The sequence below is a fragment of the Rhinolophus ferrumequinum genome, chromosome 13, assembly GCF_004115265.2.
Source record: "Rhinolophus ferrumequinum isolate MPI-CBG mRhiFer1 chromosome 13, mRhiFer1_v1.p, whole genome shotgun sequence".
Classification (NCBI taxonomy): Eukaryota; Metazoa; Chordata; class Mammalia; order Chiroptera; family Rhinolophidae; genus Rhinolophus; species Rhinolophus ferrumequinum.
The window spans coordinates 8,174,370-8,200,188 of record NC_046296.1 but is presented as its reverse complement, the minus strand read 5'-3'; the positions used below and the strand labels follow the sequence as shown (position 1 = coordinate 8,200,188).

The 25,819-nt window shown below is 45.7% G+C and overlaps 1 protein-coding gene across 3 annotated transcripts in view; it reads right to left on the bottom strand.

Annotated features, from left to right (window-relative positions):
• The window catches only part of REEP1 (receptor accessory protein 1), a 118,713-nt gene that overhangs the window by 12,529 nt on the left and 80,365 nt on the right, over nucleotides 1-25,819 (bottom strand). For 2 of the 3 annotated variants that reach the window (XM_033125099.1, XM_033125100.1), the window contains exons 4-6: nucleotides 22,035-22,155; nucleotides 18,809-18,922; nucleotides 1,563-1,740 (exon numbers count right to left, since the gene is read on the bottom strand). In XM_033125099.1, the coding sequence (XP_032980990.1) occupies nucleotides 1,563-1,740; nucleotides 18,809-18,922; nucleotides 22,035-22,155 (413 nt within the window). Of the gene's footprint in view, nucleotides 1-1,562; nucleotides 1,741-3,249; nucleotides 3,280-18,808; nucleotides 18,923-22,034; nucleotides 22,156-25,819 lie in introns of all 3 variants that reach the window. The other variant, XM_033125098.1, reaches the window with a different exon arrangement.

Sequence of the window (25,819 nt, the reverse complement as noted above, 5' to 3'; positions counted from 1 at the left end):
CTAGTGGTGACCCTGGTGACCATTCCCTTTCCTGGGCCTTCGTCACTTCATTGGTAAAATCAGAGGGCTAGATTGAGTGATCTCTGAGATTCCCTTCCTGTCTGGCCTTTTGAGATTCCATTCTAAGTTTTCCTGGGGTGGGTTCCCCAGGAGATACTTCCCCACCATGGCCAAGCTCTCACCTTCCCAGCCCTACCAGGGTTAAAATATCTCCTTTCCAACAGAAAAGCCACACTCTTCAAACCTGGGGCCTGGGAACAAGGGGTTATTCCCAAGAGGGGAGGAAACTGATGGACACCAGGCCTAGCTCTGAGCTGTTTGACCTTCCCTGGAGGGGGCGTGAGTCATCATTCTCAGGGCAGCCACAGGGCTCCTTCTTTCCCACCCACAACTAAGACCTCCCAAATCAGGTGGGGTTTCTGGGGCTCAGGGCCAAGGTGCCTGCTGTAGGCTGCACCTCACAGCACACAGTCAGGGTCCAGGTGGCCTGGATGCCCGTGTTTGTAAGGGCAGGGCAGCCACCAGCCACAGATTACAAAAAAAGTGCCTAATTCCTACCCGAGGCCCAATTTTCCACCAAGGATGAGGGGCAGGGGTGGCGATGCAGAACTGCCCCCTGCACCCCTTCATGGTCAACCCTTTGCTGGCAGTAGCAGTGCTCAGCTCCTGAGAGCCAAGGTCCCTGTGTCCCCAAGGAGAGTTCTGGGAAACTGTGAGTCCTGGCCCAGCTCCCTACCCCTAATCCATGCCCGTACCCTGTACAAGCCTGCAACCCACTGATGGCAGTGGGTCCCAAATGTGGCTGCACCTTAGCGGCATCACACATCTGGGTCTCACCCCAGACCTAACGACTCTCTGGGGAGGGACCCAGGCCTTGGCATGTTTAATAAGGTCCCCAGGTCAATCCCAGTACAGGCTACCTCCTGCAAGGAACGTGATACTACAGGCAGACATCAGAGGTAGACGGGAGGTTTCCATAAAGCCCCGGCCGCCACAGGAATTAGCCCTCGGAGCTAGTGCGGCCCTTGGCACGTGCTGGCTGAGCTGTGCATGGTGAATGGGGGCTCAGTGATGGGAGGAGAGGGTAGAGCGAGAGATAGGACAGGGAATAATTGTGCAGGGAAAGGGGACCACAAGAGCCATCAGTCCCGTGTAGGTGGGAGGTGCTCACGACAGGTAAGCCCTCCTAGGAGTGAGGGGTCAGAGAGGAAGAGAACAGAGAAAGCTGCCTTGGCCCAGTACAGCTGTGCCTGCTGCCTCTAGGTTTGGTGCAGGTACTGCCACCCAAACACCCCCAACCCCCTAGAAAATCAGATGGAGAAGTGGAACCTTTTGGTGCAGGTAATCTAACCCTTCCCCCATCAGAGTCCCAGCCCAGCTTCCTGGCCTGGCCTGAGTGTTACTCTGCCCCTTGGCTGGCCTGATATGATCTAAAGAATGTCTGTTTTGGTGGCAAGTCCACGGGGCAAGGGCCAGGTTACATGCCACTTGGGGGACGGGGCCCCTCTCAGTGAACACGAGGCCTACGAAGTGGGAAAGAGAGGAAGTGAAGTGACACCTACCTGAGCTGCCAGCACTTTCAGAAGCACTCCTGGACATCTTCTGCTGGCCGTGTTTGCTGCTGGCCCGCCCAGACCCCGTTGGTGGGGGGCCTGAGGGAGCAGGGGCACCGTCTCCCCTAATGGTGCTGAGGTCCTGCATGCTGAAGCTCCGGAGTCTCTCCGATAAGGCACCCTGTCCCTGGATACAACACAGGAGGGGCACATGTCAGAGGCCTGACCCACAAACCATGGGAGTACTGGGGGGCAGACATGACAAAGGCCAACAGGGAGCGCTAACAGTCAGTGAGGTGGAAATCAAGACCTGGAAGGAGCCTGTGGAGGGACAGGTGCCCAGTGTACTCGCTGGAAACACTGAGTGGAGGTCTGGAATATTCCAGGGCCTCCTGTGGGGTTCAGCAGTTGTTTCTCTGGCTCTGGCTCCTTCTTCCCCTTCAGACGTCTCTGAAAGATGAGCTAGAGCCTCACACAGACCCAGGGCCAAGGACACGACCACTGCCTGCAGTTCCTGCTCTACAGGGTTGTCTGCTGCTTCTCTGGCTTCACATAAATAAAAATCCTTATACAGCTACATTTTTCACAGTTCCCAGACACAAGAATCTGGTCAAAAATCAAAACCTAATCATCTATGTGCTCAGTCCCTACTCTTTTCAAAGGAAATGAAATACAGACAGTATTTCTAAATACACGACAACAGCGATGTCTTTTATCTGCTCATGTCACTGCTTAAGGGGCACATTTACTCCCACTGTCACATTTGAGCTTAATAAAATACCCAAAAGGAATGAATCAGGAAGGAAAATATGATATATTTTTTTTAAAAACCCTGCTGACTGTTATCATTTCATATTCTGAGGGAGCCAAAGAATTCATCTCAGGGGGAAATTATTCTTTTGTTTAGGAAGCAAGATCAATCCATTATAGCTCTGAAAGGGAAGGTCCTCGCTATCTAAATGAGAGAATGTGTGTCAGAGTGAAAAGGATCATCAAAGGCTCAGGGACAGCCTTTGGTGTGCTTCAGGGGCTGCAGACAGAGACAGTGTTTGGGGGAGAAGGAAACCTGAGTGGGGGCAGGCAGGAGCTGGTAGGAGACTGGGGTTGTTGATAACTGGGTTGGGAGCTGAGCAAAAAGTGACAGACAAGTAACCACCAGGCACATCAATGAACTCTTGGCATCTTCAGGAATACTGGAGGGCATTAGACTTCCCACAGGTACATGGGGCATGGGGGAGGGGAAGGGGCATTTTATTTGAATTTTGAGGAAAGAATAGTCCTAGATGCTGGAGGTCTTGGGGACAGAAAGGCACGACAAACATAACAGAAATAACAAATTGGCACCAAATTAATGAGAACAGCTAACGAGAGTGCTCTAGGCTGGGGTTGTAGGGGATTGATGAAACAAACAAGCTTCGTAAGAGGCTTTTAGAGATGGCAGAAGGGTTTGGGGATTTTTCCCATTTTACTTAATAAAATAATAAATAATAATAAAACTGCCCTTCAAAACTGGGCCACCAAAGCACAGCAATTCCCTGTAGTGATCTTAGTGAAAAAGCCAGCTAGACAAAGGAGCAAATGCAAAATGAGTCCCTAGAGACAATGGGGGGAACACAAGGAGCTTGCAGACAGGTTTACAAGAAATGTCAGAATAAAACAGATACTTTAAAATATGAAAGATAAGTTCTTCACCTACCAAAGATATAAAAACAATGCATCCAGAAAACTAACAACAAAAAGAAAACTATTTAAATCATCAAATATGTACAATTGGAATTACAAATCCAGGCAAAGGGGTTTGGGAGGACATGTGTGGACACAGACAGAAACTGCCCTGGTCCTCAGACACTGCCCTGGAACGATGGTGGACAAGGTGTTTGAGGCCTCCCCTTCAGACATGAACAGCTGGGGTTCTTTGCCAAGAACATGAGGGTAGGACCAGCTGCCCCATGTAATCCCCTCCCAATCTATCGGCCAATGATCCTTGCTTATTTTACTCAGGAACATTTTAGATATCTAGAATTTAAAAGAAATTAGAGGACTAAAGAACACAAACTGACTCTGAAAAGAGGGAGAAAATATGCTGATAAATAAAACTGAGTAACTCAGCATTAAGTTCACATTCAGGAAAACCACTCACTGAGTTGCTCTTGCATTCATACTCCCATTCATTAATTTATAGGACAACAATTATTGATCAAGGACTTTCTATGGGCAAGACACTGTGCTAGGTGTTGTGAGGAAATACCAAAAACACAACTTGGTATCTGACAAGATGTAAAAAGACAACTGTACAAATAACACAACAGTGCCATACCAGAAGCTATAGAAAGCTACAGAAGATTAAGAACAACAGTCACGCCTGAACTCAAATTCCAGTCTTATCACTAACAGCTGGGTGACTCTAACCTCTGTCACCTCACTCCTTGCATCTGCAGAAGGACATCCACATGGCAGGATGGTGGTGAGGATTAGAGGAGATTATGGCCGTAAAAGATGTCAGTTACAAAGCCCAACGCATAGGAAGTGTTTGAAAAATGTCAGCTATGATGGTGTTTGCTGCTGCTGCCTAAGACACACAAGCTGCTGTTGAAATAAAAAAAATAGAAAGATCACTTCTAGTCAAAAGGACCAGGAGGGCCTTCATGATCCCAAGCCCAAATAAACGAGCAGGAACTAACTCCACCTGTGTGTCTGCCAGCTCTTGCAAATGCTCAGCAAGGTGTTTGAGAGACAGCGGCAGCAGGCATCATACATGTCCATTTTAGCACAGCCCTCAATCAGCTCCACTCCCAGAAGCCTAGGAGCCCAGCTCCAATATCACTTGCATCATGAAGACTGGAAGTGGCAGAAGCAAGGAAAGAAGAGAAGGGATAATAATAGCTCTGTATCAACCTAGTCCTGTCTCAGAGGAAGTCACAGCCGTGTTGATACAAGGCTCTTGAACACAAATTAGCCATACCCATCAAAAGAATCTGAGATAGTTCAAATCAATCTGTCTCTCTCATTTGTAAACCTCTCAGCCCTGCTCTGTCTCTACTCAAAAGCCCATTTCCATTCACTCTCCACAAACGCTGTCCCACCCTGCCACTTCAGCTCTGCTCTAGAGAACCTTCAGTTTATTATTTGAAACAACCCAGAGCTGTTCACTGGCATTTTGCAAAACTGGGTTTTCTATTTTAGAAAAATAAACTTGGATTCCCGAAGTTTGCAAAAGCTTGATACTATATTCTCCATAATTCAATGAGCCACATGACCATGTTACAAGCTTTGAGAAGTCTTACAGTATTTGGAGTTAACTCAGTGCATCCCTAATGTATTTGGCCACCGTGGGATATACTGTTAGTTGACCATCCACACTTCATCTTAGCCGAAAGGCCGAGACGTGATTAACCATCCAAAAGTCATTCCCAATCCAATTCTTGAAATAGTGAGAAAAAACAAATTCCCCAACCTCTCGTATAGCTGTGATGGCTATGTCACGCAGTTCTGGCCAATGGGACACAAGGGGAAATCTGCTAAGGGATTTCTGGGGAAGGTGTTTTCTCTTCCTGACATGCAGGAGGAGAAGGCCTGCGCCGCCCCCTGCCTTCTGCCTTTGCGTGTGGCAGTGCTGCCATCTTGCGACTAGGAGACTCACAGAGACATCCACCCAAAGCCTGGACAGCACTAAGTCGCTGGAATAATGGCAGCACCCACTTACTCCTAGACTTCCTGTCAATGATTTTCATCGATTCTAAGACATCCATTTTTCATCTCTGAAACTGGGGTGGGTCTTACAATTGCTGTTGCCTTGACATCGCTGTAACTGCCTACACACGAATGCACTTGGTTTTTATTTCCCTATGGCACGACTGGACAGCTGAAACTTCTGACAGTTCAATTAATAAACCATTTAAGAACCACTGGAAGAAGAAATATGAGTACAGGTTGTCTAAAACACATTCTACTGACATCTTCTGGCAAGATCAAGAATGTGGCAATATCCAAACTGGGAGAATGGATATCAACAGCGCTGAAATCCCAGTGACAATGGCTCTGAATCATGAATGCTCTGGAAGGCACAGAGAGTGACATGGCGTGGTCATAAATGAATACGGAGGAGCTGAATTGAAAAGTGATTCATTCAAAAGAGCCAGACTCTGAAATTGAAGAAGTTAGGTGAGGAAGACCCCAACCAATTTATTGTGCTGTATGTTCCTTTGACTGTATATACAAAAGTGACACACACAAATGTCTACGTGTAAACAAGTCTAAGCATCTTTCTGAGTGAAAGAGCTCTGTGTTCTAATTGTATGGGCAGTATTTTCTTCCTTAGTGGCACCTAAGAGAGTGATGTGTCTTAGAAACCACAGCACTTTCGATTCAATGCAGTATGGCTGCACTTCTCAGAGAAGCTCCTCTAACTACCTCAGCTCCCTGTCATATGCTCTCAGCGCAGTCTCTACTTATTTGTTGGACTCCATACAATTCTGCGTAATTACTGGCATTGTTGGTCAGTTTGCCTTCCCCTCCAGGTTTTTTATTTACTACTGCAGCCTTGGCACCCACCACACTACTTGACACACATTAGGGGTCAAGGAGTTGAATGAATGAACATGGGACCGTTTAGCGAGCAAGTCCCTGAGTAAAGTATGGCACCAGGAATGCCCCCCCAACACCCCGACAAAGCATCAGCCAGGGTCCCAGGCCTGAAGGAACATCCTACTGAACCGGGTGTTGGGCATTGCCCACAAGGAACGTAAAAAGATGCCAGAGGTCTGAGGGTGCACAGGACAAAGGGCACACATCTGAGAGGCAGGGCATCCAGAGAAGACCATGCTTGCCGTGGCCTTGGAGGACTTGGGTGGGTAAATATGGGAACCAGGTGGAAAGAGAAGTAGATCTCTTAGTATCTGTCAGCACTCAGGGCTGCCACTTCATCCCACCCCAGAGGAGGTCTTTGAAGTTTTGTCTGCTAAAGAGATGGGGGTCCAAGTTACATTGTGGTGATGGCCCAATGAAGGCATTGGTGAAAGAGCCTGCTGAAAGGTTACAGGGTTGCTTTTAAAACTACCATTCCAGTGGTGGGCAGGGGCAGGAGTGAGACTTCCTCTTCACTGCATGCCTGCCCTTTTTTGTACTTTAAGAATTTTGTACCATGAGCATGTATTAACCATTAAGAAATGAGAACAATTTCACTTTTAGGAACACCTACAACACTCTCCCAAGATCACCTTGAAGACCCCATTTTGTAAATACAGGGCTTGCAAGATGCTGAGACATGCCATCTAAACAAAACAAAACAAACAAACAACAACCCACCCCCCAAAAAACCAGACATAGAACTATTTAAAAATAAAAAACAAAAACAAACAAAGAGAAGTGAGAAGGAAGAGGTGGCATCTCCAGAAACTACAATGTATTTGCCCTCCAACCTTGAGGGCCTAGTCTCAGCTCTGCTTCTGGGGGCCTTGACAAAGTAAGTCAGCCTGGTCTTTCTCAGCCTTGAAATTTCATTGGGAAATTAAAGGGTTGAACAAGATTCCCTTCCAACTGGAAAATTCTGAGTTCAAGAAGGTATGACCCTCTTCTAGGGTGCATTGTCTGGCTCTGATTGCAATTCCAAAATAAGAGTTTCTGGAATGCTTTGAAAATTTCTAGAATAAATGGGCCTCCCAAGGTAACTCTGATGACGGGTGAGTAAGTTCAGGCATGTGTTTTCATTCTTTTTAAATGTCACATATCAATTTCCGCCCCAGTCAACACTGAGTTTAGAATATGAGCGATAGGAAAAGCTAAGAATACCAGGGCCCTTTCGTGAACTAAGGTCAGCCTAACTTCAGGTACAGCTAAGCACCTGCCCCTGGGGCTGTCACAGCACATGTCAGCACTGTCCTCAGTGTCCCATCCCTGGAAGAACCTCGCCACAGCCTAGCATCATGGGACTGGAAAGGGAGCCATCCTTGGTCTTCCATGAAAACAAATCTCCTACTTGTGTTCTATCGGGCTCTTGAGCTCTTTGTTCCCCACAGTGTTATAAGCAGGGTCTACCCAGCTTGGCTGTGAATGCTTGTGTACATGCTGTTTGCTTTAACAAACCCAACTTGCTGCTTTCTGGGCATGACACAATGTGGCCCAGTGGTTCTCTCAGCTTTGCTCCACAGAACTGCAGAAATTCCACAGAAGTGGCAATGGCAATAATATTCTTGCTTATTGTAATCTTTTGTCCAAGCTAAAACTCTTAGCTGGATTTCGAGAGGTAAACTGTATAACTGAATTTTCTATTAATCTAAGAGCTTTAATTTCTAGTCCTTCCCCCAGTTTGTAAGGGAAAAGAAAGCCATGTAGCCAACACACACCAAATTCTGTATGTTTTGATGTTTTCTTAGTCAGGGGGAGAGGGGGGTGAACTCTGGGAAAACCAAAACTTTTAATAATCTGGTATTCCAAGTAAAACAATTCACCACTAATAGAATGTCATGATGGCCCATCGAGCCTGATTCACCACAGCAGCTAAGCCCTTGATGAGGTTCTCTTGGTTGCAAGCCCTTGATGAGGTCCTCTTTTCCAGAGGGACACACCAAGTCACAGGAGAAGGCTGCCACAGAACACGAATTGGAGCCCATGTCACCTCATATATCCTATCCCAGACATTGATGACAATGAGAATCAAGACAAAAGGTTTTAGTGTGTCAGGCAGCTGACAACAAAGCCACCAGCACAGCCACATTTCCCACTGGTAGTTCAAAAAGAGTTAGTACTTCCTTCTGAGTCCCCATGGGGCAGCCAGCTCACTGACAGTCACCTCTACAGCTCCACATGCTCCAAGTAGTGCCAGGCAGCCTCCTGCAACATGCTCGATGAAGCCTGGGGCCTTGTGTGTGACATAAAGTTAGATTAACAAACAAAAGAGATAGGATTTCTTCCCACCATAGCATCCATCGTCAAATTGAGTTCATTTTTCAGGCATCAAACAAAGAAAGAAAAAAAACCCAAATAAGTTAATCACATGTTAGATGCTACCACATTAATACAAGAAGAGGCTGTGGAAGGACACTGCAGTGGGACCCATTCTAGGATTAACGTACACGCACACGCACAGGTGTCAGCTGGAGAGGCACCTGGCTCTGATCCAGACCATGCGCTGGTGGGCAGACGGGGCTGCTGGCCTCTCTACCCCACCGGATCAGTTTGGAGTTAGTCACACCTCTCAACGGGGTTACCTGCCCTTCTCTGGGGTCCAAAAAGGAGACAAAATGAAAGAGTCGAGCCACCTGATAAAGGGGAAAAGAAAAAAAACGCCATGGGCACCAAGCCTACAAAACAGGGTTGAAGAGAGCCATGCTGCCCTCACTTCCTATGCTCATTCACACATTCATTCATTCATTCATTCAGTCAGTCAGTCAGTCAGTCAGTCAGTCAGTCATTCGCAACAAACGCTGATGTTTGCAAAGCTCTGCGTGAAGCCCTGCAGAAGAACAAAGATGAGTATAAACACGGTATGGTTCCTGCTCCCAAGAACAGTCTAGCTGGGGCATCAAGACACAAATGCGTACTAGGTGGCAAATGACAAAGGTGACAAAGTACATGGCAGAAGGTCAGAGGAGGGAAAGACAGCACTGCTGGCTGAAACACCCCAGGGGAGGCCTCGGACAAGAGCTCAAACCTGAGCAAGGCGAGGACGGCATCATCATCAGAAAGGGGAAGGGAACTGTGGCTGATGAGGGAGAGGGGAAAACCTGAGGTGCATTTGGGAAACTGGGGCTGAGCCAGCCTGAGAAGAGGTTCTGGTGCCTGAATAACAGGGAATAAGCCTGGAAAACAGGTTATTTGGGCTGTCTACCTGTGTATTTGATGAGAGCTCCACTGAAGGTTTCTGAGTCGTGAGCAATGTAAAGAAAGCAGGACTTTAGAATAATGAGAATGCCCCAGACATACAGCGTGTCACACACTGAGACCTGGCCCGATATCTGCTCTCCCCTCCTTCCTCAGGTTGGGCACATGGATGTCTGGAACACAGACTGTATTTCTGCCTCCCTTCTGGGCAGTGCCCTTAATGGGAGACGGAATGTAAAACCAAACGTGAACCATCGAGGGAAGGCTGGTTTGGTGCTGCTGGTTTGGAAGAGGCTGGACCTGAGGTGCCACAAGAAGGCTGCTGAGGAGGTGAGCAGCAGGTGCTGGGAGGTGAGACGGGGCTGTGCTGAGTAACGATAGGGCACAGACGAGTCACGTCCCCATAAACCGGATCAGGACCTGGTCATCTGAGTCAGGCCGGCACCCAGGTGGGGAGGTTTGGGGGTGAGGAAGGACTCACCCCAGCAGTTGTCCCTCCCCTTGCACCACTGAGCTGAACTGTCTCAGCTGGAAGCTTCACCTGGCTCCATGCTTCTTCCTTGGAGAGGTGAAGGCTCTGAGGGAAGGTTAACGTGCTAGCAGATCGCTCTTCCTTGCCAGGGTAGGGTGGAAAGGGCCAGTGAGAGGGGAAAAAGAACTAAGGGCGGGCGGGGAGGGGGGCATCCCAAGACAAATTTGCTCAGCTGTTAGTGAAAAGTATAGCCTTGGTTATACTTACACTGACAAGCGTACCCACATTATCATAAGTGCTCAATCTTTAAAGAAACGATCTCATGGTAACATGCAAATTCCTTTACCTACCTAGTACTATGTACCACCTCCTGCATTTAAGGGTTGCCCCAGCCTCAGGGCAAAGAGGGAGCGTGCCTAGGCAGCAAGTGCTAGCTGGCTTTTGCATATTAATGGACCTTCTTAACTCCTACAGGTGTTTGATAGAAAAAGGTCAGAAGCACAGACCGCCAACCTTAAAAGTATCTGGGGCTGTAACTGACTCTCCAATTCTCAGTGGCAGACCGCTGTCTCTCAGGCACTCAGCCACAGGACCTCAGGGCCCGGTGCTGTAATCCAAGTAGAAAATGGTCAGAAACGGTCAGTCCAGTATGTGTGGAGGGGAGCGGGGCCATGGCGGTGCTTGGAGTGATGCAAGGAATGCTAGACTGGGAACCAGAAACTCGGCAACTGACAGCTGTGTGACCTTAGGCAAGCCACTCCACCTCTGCACCTCAGTGTCCTCCCCTGTGGCGCAAGGGATCACAGAAGGTGGCATCTAAGGTTCACTCCTGCTCTAGCTACCCAGGGTTTGACATTCCTTCTCTCTTAGGGAGGAAGGGGGCAGGTGCTCACGTGTGGTAAGGTTTTTATTCACCTCAAAGCTGAAGAGGAGGAAGAAGCAACTGGATGGAAAGTCGGGCCCGGAGCCATGAGGGACCCGAAGCCCAGGGCAGGACAGTGGCTTGCGCAGGGAGACACAGCACAGGCCGGGCGACTGGGACAAGAGCCTAGACCCGCACGAGTGGGAAACTCGGCCTCCTCTTCAGAAGAGTCTGAATTGTAAATACGTTCCCAATGGCAACGTCTCACTTGTATCTTTTATTCTGTCCAATAGTGAAGAGAAGACTATGATCAACCTCAGAGATGAAACTGACATGAGTGGAAGTAAATAACAGGTAAGCTTTATTAAGCATTTAGCATGAGCTAAATGCTGCATCCTGTGAAGTCTTTATGTTATTAACATGTCGGAAGGTCTCTCTGTCCATTTCATAACTGTTGTGTGGTAGGCACCGTTATCACACCCATTTTGCAGGTGAAGAAGCTGAGGCTCACAGATGTGCATCATGAGTGGGGAGCTGGGATCTTTCACCCCAATCTGCTTATCTCCAAAGCCACTTGATGCTAAGCACTGCCCTATTGGCTAGGACAGCTGAAAATGTGTACAGCAGCCCTTCATTCCTTTAACATTTACTGAGCACTTACTCGGGATGCAGATAAGACAGGAACATAAATGACTACAACAGAGTCGGAGCGACTCGTTCCACTTGGAACCAGAGAAGGTCTTGTAGAGGTGGCAGCATTTGACCTTGAAGGGTGGACAGAATTTCAAATAGGCAGAAATGGGGGCAGGTGAAGGACCAACATGAGCAGGAAGGAGAAAATTCTAGAAACAGTGCACAGAGTTGCTATTTCTAGAACAGCACAGAAGGTGGTGCTATGAGTGCAGCGCAAGCAGAGCCGAAAGGTAAGGAGACAAGACAGGAAGGCTGAGATCAGGGTCTGACTGCACAGGCCTCAAATGGGAAGTGAGAGGAGCAGGGGACCACCTGGGGAGCTAGTGTAATAGTCCAAGCTGGAAGGGAAGATGAAGAGATGAGGCCTGGAAGGAGGCACGGGATGTCACATGGGAAGGACTTGAAGAGTAAGTGGGAGTCAGGAGGAGCATCAGAGATGAGAGATTTAGAGCCTGGGGCCTGAGAGGACGATGTTTCATTATCATCAGTAAGATGGGGCACAACGGGAGGGGTAGATCTGGAGTTAGGGAAATGCTGACTAACGGTACCAAGGAGACATGGGAGAAGACTTTCTTGAGACCCAGGCAGAGAAGCCAACCTGGGAAGCAGGCGCATCAGGTGACAGTTGAAGGTGAGAGAAAGGACCAAGATGGCCCTGGGAGGGAGAGGACAGCAAGGTGGAGAAGTCCCACCCAACACTGAGAGAGTGAGGGGAGGCACGAGCAAGAGAAAACAGTCGAAAAGAAGGAAGCGACCGAGGAGTTTCTGCATCATCACAGCCCAGAAGAAGCTCTTCCCCGTCACACGTGATCCTACAAATGCTTCCTCAGACCTCCTAGGCTCCACCAGGCTCTTCCCTGAGGGCAGGCAGGCAGGCTTCTCTTTCCACTTAGACCCTTGAGCTACGTATAATCTCCACAGGTAAACATGGAATAGAGAGGGGGCAACTAATGGCAGACCAGCATCTCTGTATGAGTTCCGGCCCTTCCTCTTCAGCTACTTGTGATGCTGAGGTTTGCTTGTCTTAATTCCCCCCACCCATCTACCAAGTAGAGTGAGGTGAGGTAACATTCCAAGTAGAAACATTTAGGAAAAAGGAATCCAAAAGGACGGGGGATTGAATGACAAAGCCAAGTGTGGCAGAACAGCACTGGTGTCAAGTCTTGCTTGGTTCCACTTCAACACGGTTTGGAAAGCTAAGCTGGGTGTAAGCTGATTTGTTTGGGAGACTGGAGGGTAGGGAATACTTCCAAACTTTTTCAGCAGGTTGTCCGTAACAGTTTAGATAATCTTGGTGTTTAAAACCAGTTGCCGGGGTAAATTCTAAATATTGATGTTACGTCCCAGAGTCTTCAGTTAAAACAGATGAAAGCTAACTTGATGTAAGTTAGTACAGTGGCCGGGAAATAGTCCTCTGAGGGGCAAAGACAGAAGCTTAGGATTCATCAGACATGAGGATGTGAGCAGGGAAGTGAGACACAGGGACCTGGAGGGGACAGCAGTCATCTCTTCTTCCCTGAAAATACCTTCCAAGCACAAGCTCATACAGGGAGGTTTTCTTAAAAGAAAATCAATACTTGCCCTCTGATTAACTGTAAACTGATAGCTTTTTTCTATAAAGAAACAAAGCAAAGGCAAGCGATTCCAGTCTGGTCAGCAGCCCCAAATCACTAGACTTATGAACTTCCTGGAATGAGCTTCTGTTTCCAAAAATTAAGTTCCATGGTGGTTTGAAAGCAGTGTTTTATTCAAGCAAGAGGTTTAGATAAAGCAGTGATGGATAAGAGGGAGAAGACTTTTTTTTTATTTTTAACTATTTATGCTGAACTGTTTCGTAAAGTTTGTTTTATTTTTAAAGCAAAACTGAGTGGGAATAAAAAAAAAAAAGAGTGGGAAAACACTATAATTTCTCTGTCTGTGGACCTAGCTGTTCAGATGCCACGACTATAACCAAGACTTGGTGACACCCTGGTGGTTGCTGACCACAATTGCAGGCAAAGTGCCTGAGTTTGGGCTGGCAAGTCAGGAACATGGTCGTGGTGTGAAAGCAGCACCAGACCAGGGAGAAGGTGAAGAAATGAAAGCGGCATCACAGGTGATGCTATAGGCTGAGTTTCCATCGCCTTGTTTTCCTGGTGAACCTCATACACAGAGGCTCCAAGTGCTGAGTGGCTAAGCGAGGGTCCTTGTCAAAGACTGCAGGCAACGGGGTAAAAACAGGGCAAAGCAGAACCCGGGAGACCTAACAGGCACTGCTGCCCATCAGGACCTTCAGTGGTGATGAAAATGTTCTATACCTGTGTCAGCCACCCGCCACGGAGCCTGCTGAAGACTTGAAAGGGGGTCAGTACACTGAGGAATTGAATTTTAAACGTACTTAATTTTAATTAATTTAAATGTAAATAGCCATGGTTGGCAAGTGGTTACTATAATTGAATGGAGCAGGGTTGGAGGAATGAGAAAAGTTTATTCTTCAGAGCAATAAACAACGTTTAACAAGTAGCTACCGTGTTTCCCCGAAAATAAGACCTAGCCGGACCATCAGCTTTAACGCGTCTTTTGGACCAAAAATTAATATAAGACCTGGTAATATAATATAATATAATATAACATAATACCGGGTCTCATATTAATGTTTGCTCCAAAATACACATGAGAACTGATTGTTCGGCTAGGTCTTATTTTTGGGTATGAATGTTAAACACCAAAGTAGGCACTGTTTGGTTTATTGTTTGTTTGTTTGCTTTCCTAAGCAAAAAAGGAAAAGAATCCGGAACTGACTGATCTCCAGAAGCTGACAGTGCAATGGGAAATATTCGATTCTAGGGGAAGAAACCCACACACGACCTGGGGAAGAAGAATCCCTAATTCACAGAATACCAGTTTTGCTTCGAGCAGTTGTCTCAAACAGGTACCAATAACAGGAGTGGTACCACTGTAACTGTTCTGGGGATAGGATTCCCAGGTCAAGGAAAGCAGCATTATTTTTCATGTTATGAGACTAGTGAAAAGCAAGGTTGGTTTATCAGTCCTGAGACTTGGGCAGGTAGAAGGGACCTAATATGTGGTTCAAGTTTCAAGCGGAACAAGGTGGCCTGAAATTTTCATGGTTTTAAAACTTTGATCAATTGTTTTTTTTCTCACTATGGTTTGTCTTTTATGCAAGAATGTGTTTTGCTTAATAAATGAAATTTTAAAAAGAGAGATTTCCAATTCTAATCTTAACAAGACCTGGGGATCCATTTTTCCCTCTGGGTAGAATTACTAGCTAGGAAACAGCTAATATCTAGACAAGGAGGCAGCCAAGAGACTAGGGAACTTAGAAGGTGCTAAAGAAGTGTGTCCCCAGGAAGAAGACAGCAGTTTTCACTGAAAAAACAGGTGCACCAATAATTCCTTGGGGACAGGGATTAGACTATGGCAGGTAATAGGCCTGGGGAGAAATTTGCCACGTGTAATTTTTTTATTTTAGCTTTCTAGTTCTAAGGTAATGGTAACATTAATAACAACTTACATTTGTACAATGTTATGGTTTATGAAGTTTCTTCACATTTCATGATGATGCAAAAACCCTGCAAACATTCAGTTTTTTAGGGAAAGGGCTCAGGGCTCAAAGTCATAAGAAAAAAAAAGAATTAACTAAAAGTATAGCCAAAAGACCTTTATTTTTCCTGTTAAGCTCTGCAGTTTCCTTCTAGGGAGCCATCAAAGGATGGAAAACAAGCAGAAGGTAAGTGAAGAGCAACCCTTCATCCAGTCACCTGACCCCAGCCTCCTTTTAATCTGTTCAAACTAAGAGAGTCTTTCGGTTACCTCACATTCTCCTGCATCCATGTGGCTAAATGCAGTAGACAGAGATTTAGTGAGAACTGATTGGTGAGTTGAGGGTGTTTTAAGGGAGGACAAAGGCAGGGTCCAAGAGATGTAAAATGGGGCCACAGGTAAGATGACCATCAAACCCAGTTTGCTTGGGACAGACGTAGGTTATATCTGTTGTCCCAGCATAATTATCACAGCACCCCTTTCACTCTCAGATGTGTCCTGGTTTGGCCATTAAATTATATGGTCATCCTAGCTTTGAGTGACTTGGCAGGGTGTTTTTCTTTTATTTTTCACAAAATTGCTTTGACCCTGGGGTAATCAGCAAGGTTGCATAGGCTCAACTTTCTCATTCTCAAGGTTAATGCTTCTAAGGAGCTAAATCTATACCCCAAGAATGTTAAAGAAGTTAGCTGTTTTAACCCTAATCACCCATTCTTTTACAGTTCTGGATAGGGCCTAAGGCAGTGACCCATACAGAGCTGGCTGTTTAAAAATCATCTGGGGAACTTGTTAAAAATAGAGATTTATGGGCCAATTGCCTGAGATTCTGATTCAGCACCTCTAAGAATCTATTTAAAAATGAAAAACAAAGCTTCGCAGGTGGTATGAACACAAAAGCTAGATTTGGACCCACTGAGTCATCATCCTTTGACCCCTACCTGAAGGGGTCCATTGTTGCTATGGAAACCACTGATTTATCCCTCAGCAAAACTGGAACTGAGTTTTACTTCTTTTTCTTTTTTAAGTACACTTCTGTTTCAAAAATAGAAGGCATTATTTTTGGAAGAGAAGATTTGTTTTCTCTCTCAAGATATTTATACTTAGAGAGAAAAAGCAAAGTCCCCAAAAGGCAGAAAATCTCCTCATCTGAAACCAAGTTCAGCAGGAAGCAGGCATCCCTCACTACCTTAGACCAACGAGTAAGAACTAATGAGCAGTTATTTCCTGGGGCAAGTTTCAGACTCTCTGGAGCTTCCTTCAGGTTTAGTTGTATCTGCCTGACTGGAGGCCTGGGCTCATGGGCTTCCCCATTCCCCAGGTGGTCAGAGGGTCTGCCAGTGACTGGCCAAGACAGTGTCAAGAGATGGGAGGCTCCAGCCTGAGGCAGACCTGGAAAAGGTTCACCCTACGAAATTATCATCAGAATAAATTTACATGCAAAGGGCCAAGTGGCCGGGTGACCCATATTGAGCCACCCTGATAAATATACCACATTTATGCTCTATGACTGAGCTGAGTAAAGAGCAGTAGCCCATCTGCCTTCAAACTTCAGAAGCAGAGGAGATGGGGTACAGAGAGGGACTGAGGGAAGGTTTCTGTAGCTTTATGTTTTAAAGTTGGCCTGATGAATTCAGAATTTAGCAATTCTGAGTTCTCTTTTTTTCAGCTTAAAAATAAAAGCATAAAATGGTTGCATCTCAAACAGAAGGATCTTGGAATTCACTGCTCTTTGTAAATCCTGATACATCTCCTTGTGACACCAAAGTGGAATTTCCCCCACTGTGGATGAAAAAGGGGCCACATACTAAACCTGACAAGCTCAGGGGAGGCCAGCATGGCAGACTCTACAGACTCAGAGACATAGGATGGTCTGAACATAAAAATTCCTAACTAAAAGAGGGTCATGTCCTAGACCTGTAGCTTCCTCGACAAAGGTCAGTCTTTACCTTAAGTGAGCCTGTCTACTGTCTTTTTACAGCTAAGATAACATACCTTTGAAATGTCAGGGTAATCTTCTCCAGACCCCTCAGGGCACAACCACAATACTGAACATGAGATCACAGACCCCCTCATTGTTATCTTGTTCCCTGCATACCATCTCCATGTGCTGTAACTGTTAACTATTAATTACCCTGTGCCCACCATTGTATTAGGTTGGTGCAAAAGTAATTGTGGTCTAAAAGGTTAAAAATAATCGCAAAAACTGCAATTACTTTTGCACCAACCTAATAAAAGAAGTATGTGTCTCTTCGTTTTACTGTTTATCCAATCCCAGAGATTTCCCCGCTTTGCTTTCTTCTGCCCCCTTAATCTGCCACCAATAGATTTCATGTAACCCTCCTTACACCTCCTACTTTGATTCTAACGTATAAAATAAGCTGCAAAACTGCCATTCTCCGGAGCATTTTCTCAATCCGTTGAGATTTTGCTTTCAACTGGCAACTGTCGTCAGTTTGGCTCAAATAAACTCATAAAAATTCTCTACAGGTCTGGATGTTTCTTACATCGATACATCCAAAGATACTCACTGGGACCCATCACCTTGCCAGCAGCTATTGTACCGAGGTGGGCAAGGCCTCAACATGTATAGCTGTAAGGGGTACCATGCTACAGAAGGAGCTGGTCCTTCTCTGAAATAAGAATCATCCCCTTTTGGTTCTCTTTCACTCTCTTCCAGCCTTTGTCTGAAGAACTCCTTGACTTCAGGTGGAAGGTGAGTTTCAAACACTCAGCCCTGGGTGCTAAATCTTTCTGCCAGAATGGCTCCTTATGTGCTTCTCCCTGGTTCAGGGCACAGAAAACCCAGCTCAGTCCTGATCCAGCTGTCTGTCAGCACCCTCCATCACACACCACCCACTCAGAGCCCATGGAGCACAAAGATTTGTATTAATCACCCTCTTCCAAACCCCGTAACAATTCTACCCCTCTTTCCTATAAATCCTCACATCACCAGCCAGGATTTACAGCTTCCCATTGTTAACACAATTCACCTCTCAGCTATTGTGTTTCCCAAACATTAGCACAACTGCCTCTCCTCTACCCCCAGCTGACTGTAGACCCCTACTCCACATGGATTTGGGGCAAGGGGTTGTCACCAGGAAATACTAGGGCAATCTGCTGAGTTTACTCTGGGAGTAAATATCTAGCAATGTAATTTTTCAGGGCTGAGCACAGAATGAGAAACTGACACAATGACAAGGAGAATGTGATGTGGGAAGAAGCTAGGAAGGAAAACAGAGGACCTGTGAACAGGGCTGGATGGAAAAAGAAGGAAGTAAGACTTACATCACAACATCCCACAAGCCCAGTGTTTATTTCAAACCTCCTCCACCTCTAGTCGCTGCTGCTACACACATCGTCATCCTCTGTGTCTGAGCCACTCAACTTACTCTGGGAACCCGGGTTCCTTCCCCTGGGTCGGCCGGTCCATATGAGCGTGGAGTCCACCCCCGTACTCAGTAGTCTCTCCATATATCCATTTTGAGTTTAGGTGGCTCTCCCAGTGTACCCTGGGAAGCTGCAGAGTTCTCTCTCCCTCTCCTTCCCCCTTCTATTTCTCCTAGGCCTAAGTTCCAAGTAATTGAAAGGATCTTAACCTAGGACCCACAGATGAGCTCCAGGGGCTCTGAGAGCATCTTAACATTGCACACACCATGCACACGCACGCATGCGCGCATTGGTGCACACGTACGCGCAATTCTCTGGGGGGCAAGATTCACCACTTTGTCCATTAGATTTTCAAAGGGACCCCAGAAAGGATGAGGAACCACTGATTCGTCCTTAGCTTGTCCTGTGTGGGTCCGACAAAAGATGCGCGGGAAAGGCTGGAGGGACGCTCAGGCAGCCATGGTGGCCAGGGCACAGTACCTTGGAAGCAGCCATCACCGCCGCTGTGGCCGCCACGTTCAAGCCTCGCTTCCCGAAGTGCACTAGGGCATCATAACTTCGGTCTTTTGCTTGGACTAGGCAATCATCAATTTCCTGTCAAAGGAAAAACCGAGGCACACTGAGCTGGGAGGTTCAGATAGATTGCCGTTCTTTCTCCCTTCTCCTGAGGTCTGGGCTTGTCACCTTGCCCAGTCACTGATTCTCGCAGGAGCTGAAGTCATAGGCACCTTGGGTGGGTGGGTATAGATAGGAGGGGAGAAGAAAGACACAGAAGGCACAGGGGAGTGGAAAGGGGAATTTTGAAGAAACAGCAATTTACTGACCCAGGAAGGTTTTGTTCAAGTACTACGTTAAGATTGTTCCTAAAGTCCTCTTGCATTCCAGGGAGGCTCCAAGGGGACAATCCTGCCATTCTACACACAGTCACTCTCTAAGACACTGAAGAAACCTATGGTATAGAAAATGCCAAGAACTGAGTGTCTAACCTCAGACCTGCCACTAACTGCCTGTCAGACCTGGCAAGTACGTAGCCTCTGTACACAGTTCTGTATTCTGAAAAAGGAGGCCGTGATAGCACCTAACTAGTGGAGCACAGTGACGATTCTATGAGGTCATTCCAGTAACACATCTGACATTAAGTGAGAACCACTGTCATCTTCCTTATTTCCAGGGAATTGGGCCCTTGCAGATCTAAAATTCTATTATTGTATAGCTATTTAATACTATATCCAAGTACCTCCCCACGTGCATATCCATGCTCCCATGGATATTAGGACACAGACAGAGATACGTGTTGTTGTTGTTGATAAGGGAGATTGTTTTGCAGATAATGAAATAAAAGCAGAAATCAGAAGTCATCCAGCATCACACCACAAGGTAAAGGACAAGTGGGAAAGAGAACTGAGGTCTCCTTCAGGGACTAAACCAAGTAAAATATTGGTTTAGTTCAAATTTGCATCAACTCTGGCTTATTCTTTTCATTTGTTTTGGATTGTTTTGTTACATATAACAGCTGTTGTGTAATCAGAACAGTTCATTTCAGAGTTCAGTAAGACAATGACATTTGACCTCAGTCTCCTTTGAAGTTCCACACATTACTGCATGTCCTTTGCTTTGAGGGATGCAGGTGGGGCAGTCCACCCCCCGTTCATTCCTTGTTTAAACTTCCCCAGGAAGTCACCACAGGAAGTTTACATTGTGACCCCTGACTGACTCTGGAAGTGATTCTTGGCAGTTCTTAAGAGTCAGTCACCTTCACATCAATAGAAATTATAGTGGCAGCTTCAGGGTAAGCCCAGCCTTTGGGGACAGGAAGGTAGGAAGAATAGGGATTTGTTAACCAGGTCAAGAGAGGGATCAGCTTTCCTCAAAATCTACTTTTCTGAGACAGAAGTGCTTTCCTAGTTCCTGAAGGGATTCTCAGGAATGTCTACAGTAGCCTGCTCATCCAATTGATACGTTCCCCAAAGCCTTCCCCGAGAAGTTCAAAGGAGTCAGCTTTCAGATATAATACACATACACATATAAAGCCACCTATAGTGCTCCTATTTTATGTTAAAGGATCCTATCCCATAGTCAGTTTGGAAACTCATATAATTAATGAAACATACAAGTTGGAACCAATAATGCCACTCTCGAGAATTTTCTTCTAAGGTAATAAGTCAAAAGAAAGAACTAAACTCCATGCATGGTGGTTTCATGGATCATTATGAAGATTAGTAAAAATGAATTATGTGCAAACATGTTTACAATTTCAGAATACAAATATTGTATCTACGTTAAGTTTTTCTGTTGTTATTTTTGGTTTTTGAGTTTTTTCGTGCACTTAAAATTTTATTTTAAAGAAAGGTGATATAGAGTGATATGCATTAAAAAAGAAGTTATCGATGGATACGAAAGACAGTTTGGGGAATATAATCAATAATGTTGTAAAGATTTTATAGGGTATCCGATGGAAACTTGTCTTATTGGGGAGACCATTTCATAGATGGTGAAGGTGCCTGACCACTGCAGTGTACACCTGAAGACCTGAAGATGAAGCTGAACAATAATGAATGTCAACTGTAATTTTATACATTTATATATATATAGTCACAGGATGTGGAGTATGGCTTAGAGAATAGAGTCAGTCGAACTGTAACAGCTATATATGATTGATGTCAGAGGGGTAGTAGATTGGGGGAGGGGAGTTGTCACTTTGTGAGGGGTATAAATGTCTAACTATTACATCGTTTGGTACACCTGAAACTAATAAAAAAAAGAAGTCATCAAATTAGTAAGACCGAGGTAATGTTTACTTTAATGCTTACTTTGCATTCATTACTATACAAAATCTTAAAAAAAATGGAACACTCCATTGATAGCAAATTTGGCAAACTAGGTTCAGTAGAGATGTTAAAAAAAATCATTTTATAAATAGTGACGTTATCTCATAAGTAGTTTAGAATTGTATTTCTTTTCGGGAGATAGAAATAGTAATTTTTATTTGAATTCTTAAGTTATTGTTGATCCTTCCTTGCAGTTTACCCCGTCTTATTTTTTTCCATCTTTGACACTAGACAAATCTATATTTTCATTTTAAGGATGTTTGTAAAGTACTTTGAAGCAAAACAATCACAAAAGGTAAAGAGCATCAAACAAATTTTATGACTACTCTCATTAATACTTACCAACTGATAATTACCAAAATAACAGGTATTTCATTGGTAGCATACATTTTACCATTGAACAATAAAGCAAACATTGTACCAGAAATTTATTATGTACTAGTCTTTGTTAGTAGCTATCTGGGTACAAGTCATTTACTCTCTCTATGCTTCCGTTTTCCTAGCTATGGTAAAATTTTAAAGTATTTTTAAACTAAGTCTATGTAAAAATCATATCTGCAAAAGGACAGGGGCTGAGAATGATAAAAGGAAGGAAATTCAGTTTGGGAAGTTGAATTCTGAGTGAATCTTTTCTGTCTTTTGTTTCAATTTATGGAAATGTTTTACAATAAATAATGACAATATCTTTTGGAGAACTTCACAACTATTTCTAAATATGTCAGAAGAATAGACTTGAAAAAAAGACTAGAAGGAACAACTTGTTGGGGACAAGTAAGAGCCAGCGAAGGGTCTCCTACAATAAAATAATCTGCCCTTTCTATTTATCACTTTTCGAAATTTTCACTCACTGGAGTGACAGGCAGAGCAGCATAAATTACCTTTTCTTTTGAAGACAGCGTGGGATGTACAAACTTCCTGTATAGGAGGCTGGAGCCTTTTGTGTAAGGAGATAGCAGCCAGGCTACAAATGCTATTTTTAGTTCATAATAGAATGGAAACCTGGAGAGAGATGAGAAATATACATTGCCATTAGGTTCTTGGCAACACTGCCCTGGGCCTGTGAAGGGCAGAACCCGTACAGACACGTCTCCTGCCTGCACATGGATGCCAGGTCCCACGGATTCCTCCTTTCCCTACCCATGAAGGTGTGCACACACATGCACATGCACACACCTCCAGCCTCTTTTGAAAGCTGGTTTGTGTTTTCTTTTGTTGCCAAAGCAAGCCAGGAACCCAGGTTCCTTCCAGCAATCACCCTACACCCATGCTTGGCAACAGCTGGAGCTTCATGCCGGGCTAAACTCATTTAGGTGGGAGCCGGTGCTCCAACCCCAGCCTGCACGCCAAATCATTCACTCTTCACTAGTGGCCAAGGAGGCACAAAACCATCTGGAGGATGTACAGCAGGCCGGAGCAGACAAAGAATCTCCTGACCAAAAATAAAAGCTGGGGCGGATGGTTGGCTCAGTGGTTAGAGCACGGTGCTCATAGCACCAAGGTCGCCGGTTCGATTCCCACGTGAGCTGTGCCCTCCACAACTAGATTGAAAACGACTTGATGTGGAGCTGATGAGTCCTGGAAAAACACACTGTTCCCCAATAAAAAAAATTTGAAAAAAAAAAAAAAAAAGAAGCCTCCCCTTCTTGGCAGTCTTCTCAGCCCCAAAAGAAGCAGGGACAGGAACCTGAATCTTGTCAGGAAAGAGGATACGACATACTCTACTCAAGTCAACGGTCAACGGCAGGCAAACCTTTTTGGTGCCGAAAGAAAGAAGAGTTCAGGGCACAGGTAACATACAATCCTGGAGTTTGAAGTCCTGTATACCATTCACTTATTCACCCCACAAGCACTTACCCAGTACCTATACGTGGCAGCTTGTGCTGAGCATTGAGGAGGCACCGGTGAGGAAAGAAAACCTAATCCCTGCCCTCTTAGAGCTCCAGGTCTAGTGGGAAACACCAACAAGATTCTGACATCACTGGAACTGATGGTCCAGCCAGGCAAACGGAGCTTAAGCAAATAATCGCAAGTAATAGAGAATAGCAACCAAGACAAGAGCCACAGTGGGCCTCTGCTAACTCATGCTGACTTGGTACGCATCAGGAAAAGCCAGCCCCTTCTACTGGATGCAGTCCTTCAAGCACATGGATTACAAACAGGGCTTCATCTGAATTTCAGCCCTACTCTCCTCCTTGGCCAGATATCTTGTGCTATAAATAACCCATGTGACCATATTTGGCTGCCCTGGTGTGTACGTGTATTAACCATATCATTGTATTTCCTCTGTTCCATGCTTTGACATCTTGGGGCCTTGCTGACTCTGATAAAACTGCCCCTCCCAGGGTTAGCCAATCCCTAAACATAGCAGAGAACTTGCCTGCAGGTGCTCCTTTCATATGCAAACTAACCAATCCGGCGCCCACACCGCTCCAACTAGCTTCTTTATTGGGCACTCACACTCTGGCCCACTACCCACCTGCCCTAATTACCCAGTGTCGTGCGGGAGACCCTGCTCGCTGCGCCATTGTCGTGTGGGGAGTCACGCGGAGTCTCTGGTCCGGCTCCCCACACAAGAACGCAGGATATGGTGAGGCCAAAAAGGAACACCCACGGAGCCACAGGTAGGGGAGTCATGCCACTATATTCTCCCTGGCTGCTGGGTTGCAGACACAGGAAGCAGGAGCCACACTGTCTGCAACCCACTGTCCTAACTGCAATCCGCGCTTGCTCACTCAGCCACTATCTTCTTGCTAGCCCCCATTTTTCTGCTAGCGTAGCCACGGCAGTTATATTAGTGGCCAATGGCTCACTGGTTACAGCTGATGGCCAACTAGCCACATCTGATGGCCATCCAATCACAGTTGATGGCCATTTACTACCTGAGCCAGCACCTTTCCACATGAGGCGGAGAGCCTGGAAACTGCATTCCTGGCTCCGTCCCCACACCCAGGGTAGACAACCAGACAACCAGGGACAGCCCCCACACCCCAAAGCCCACTGAAATTATTCAGACTGGCCAATTCTCAACCTGCCTTGCCTGTTCCATGCAAACCACAATACAGGCTCTTCCCCACACTTCCTACCTCTGCCTGGCGATTGACTTCGGTGCTCGCCTGTCTGGCCCTGCCTGGCATGCTGTGCCTCTTCCTCGGGATCTGTGAGTACAACAAACTTCTTCCCTCATGACAGTCATTTCCATGGCTGTGTGTTTTACCATACCCGATTAAAACAAATCCGGGTACCTTAAAACCTGATGCTTTGAGGGAAAATGACACCTGTGCTAGTCTGAGGCATCAGAAAAATAAATTCCTTCCAAGCCTCCTCCCAGATGAGGGAAGTGAAAATGAAGAGCAATTTCTAGCAAGTCATTACAGAGCCCTTTAACTCTCACATGGACCCCAAATAAGCAGCTTACGCACTCCTTCCTCACTGGGGTCTCCTGGTCCCTTGTCTTCTGCCTCTGGCAGGCTCTTCCTGAATATTCCCTCAGCAACTAGAGAACACTTTCATGTCAAGATGGTTTAATCTTGACAGAACAGACAAGGTGCTGAAGGAACAGAGGTATGATTCCCCCACATTTCAACACCCTAGTGATTATTAAGACAGGAAATTTTGTCTTCAAAACAAGTATTTTCCAGCTCTAAGGGAAAGCAAATGAATCTGGCAAGTTCAGACATCAACACAAGATACAGAGATAATCCCAAGGGGATCTGTTACACTGCCCTCTTTTGTTTACTATGTAAAAGATATATATTTTAAAAATAGGTGACACATGCATATAGTTTAAAACTTCTAAATGTCCAAAAGACATACAGCAAAGTGTCTCCTTCCCATCTCAGACCCGGAGTCCCTTTCCCAAAAGCAAAACTATCACCAGTTTCTTGAGTATCCTTCCAGAAGTAGAGTAGGGCTACGAAATACAATCATGTGGGTATATACGACTCCTGTAACCATCAACCCACAGTCACTTTCTATACTCCTCTCCTATACCTTGCTTTCCCCCACCACACACATATACACTTAACAGGATACCCGGGGATTATCTCAAACTATCTCTGGGACCATCACACTAGGACCAGGACCTTGCCAGGTATCATAAGCGTAAGTCTCCAGGTTGAGCTATTCAGACCCTATGTTTCCCAGAGGCCTTGGGGTCTCTTGGCTCTACCAACAAAATCACCACCAACTAAGTCTGTTTCCAGCCAACCTACCACCCTCCCAGCCTTCATTCACCCAAGAAGTGGAGAAGGACCCTGCTTATTCTGTGAGGAAACGCCCTTGAATGGTCCTGACCTCTAGGATGTGTTTGAGGAGAAAAGGCCAGATGCACCTACCACATTTCCTCCACAGCTTCCAGGGTGTGTACACAAGACTGGGCTGCCTGGGGCACCTGTAGTCTCCCCACCCTTCCAATATAATCCCTTCACACTCCAAAGGGGTTGAGCAAATGATGAAATTGTCAAAAATACATGCAATTAATGTATGTAGAAAATTTCTGGAAGAAAACACATGTAACTTTTAACAGTGGTACCTCTGGGGAGGGAGACTGGGAGAGGAGAGACTTACTTTTTAGTGTATTTCCATTATATTTTGTCATGTGCATTTTATAATCTTTAAAAAAACAAACGAAATCACTGACACAAATTGTGAAGCAAGCCACCAT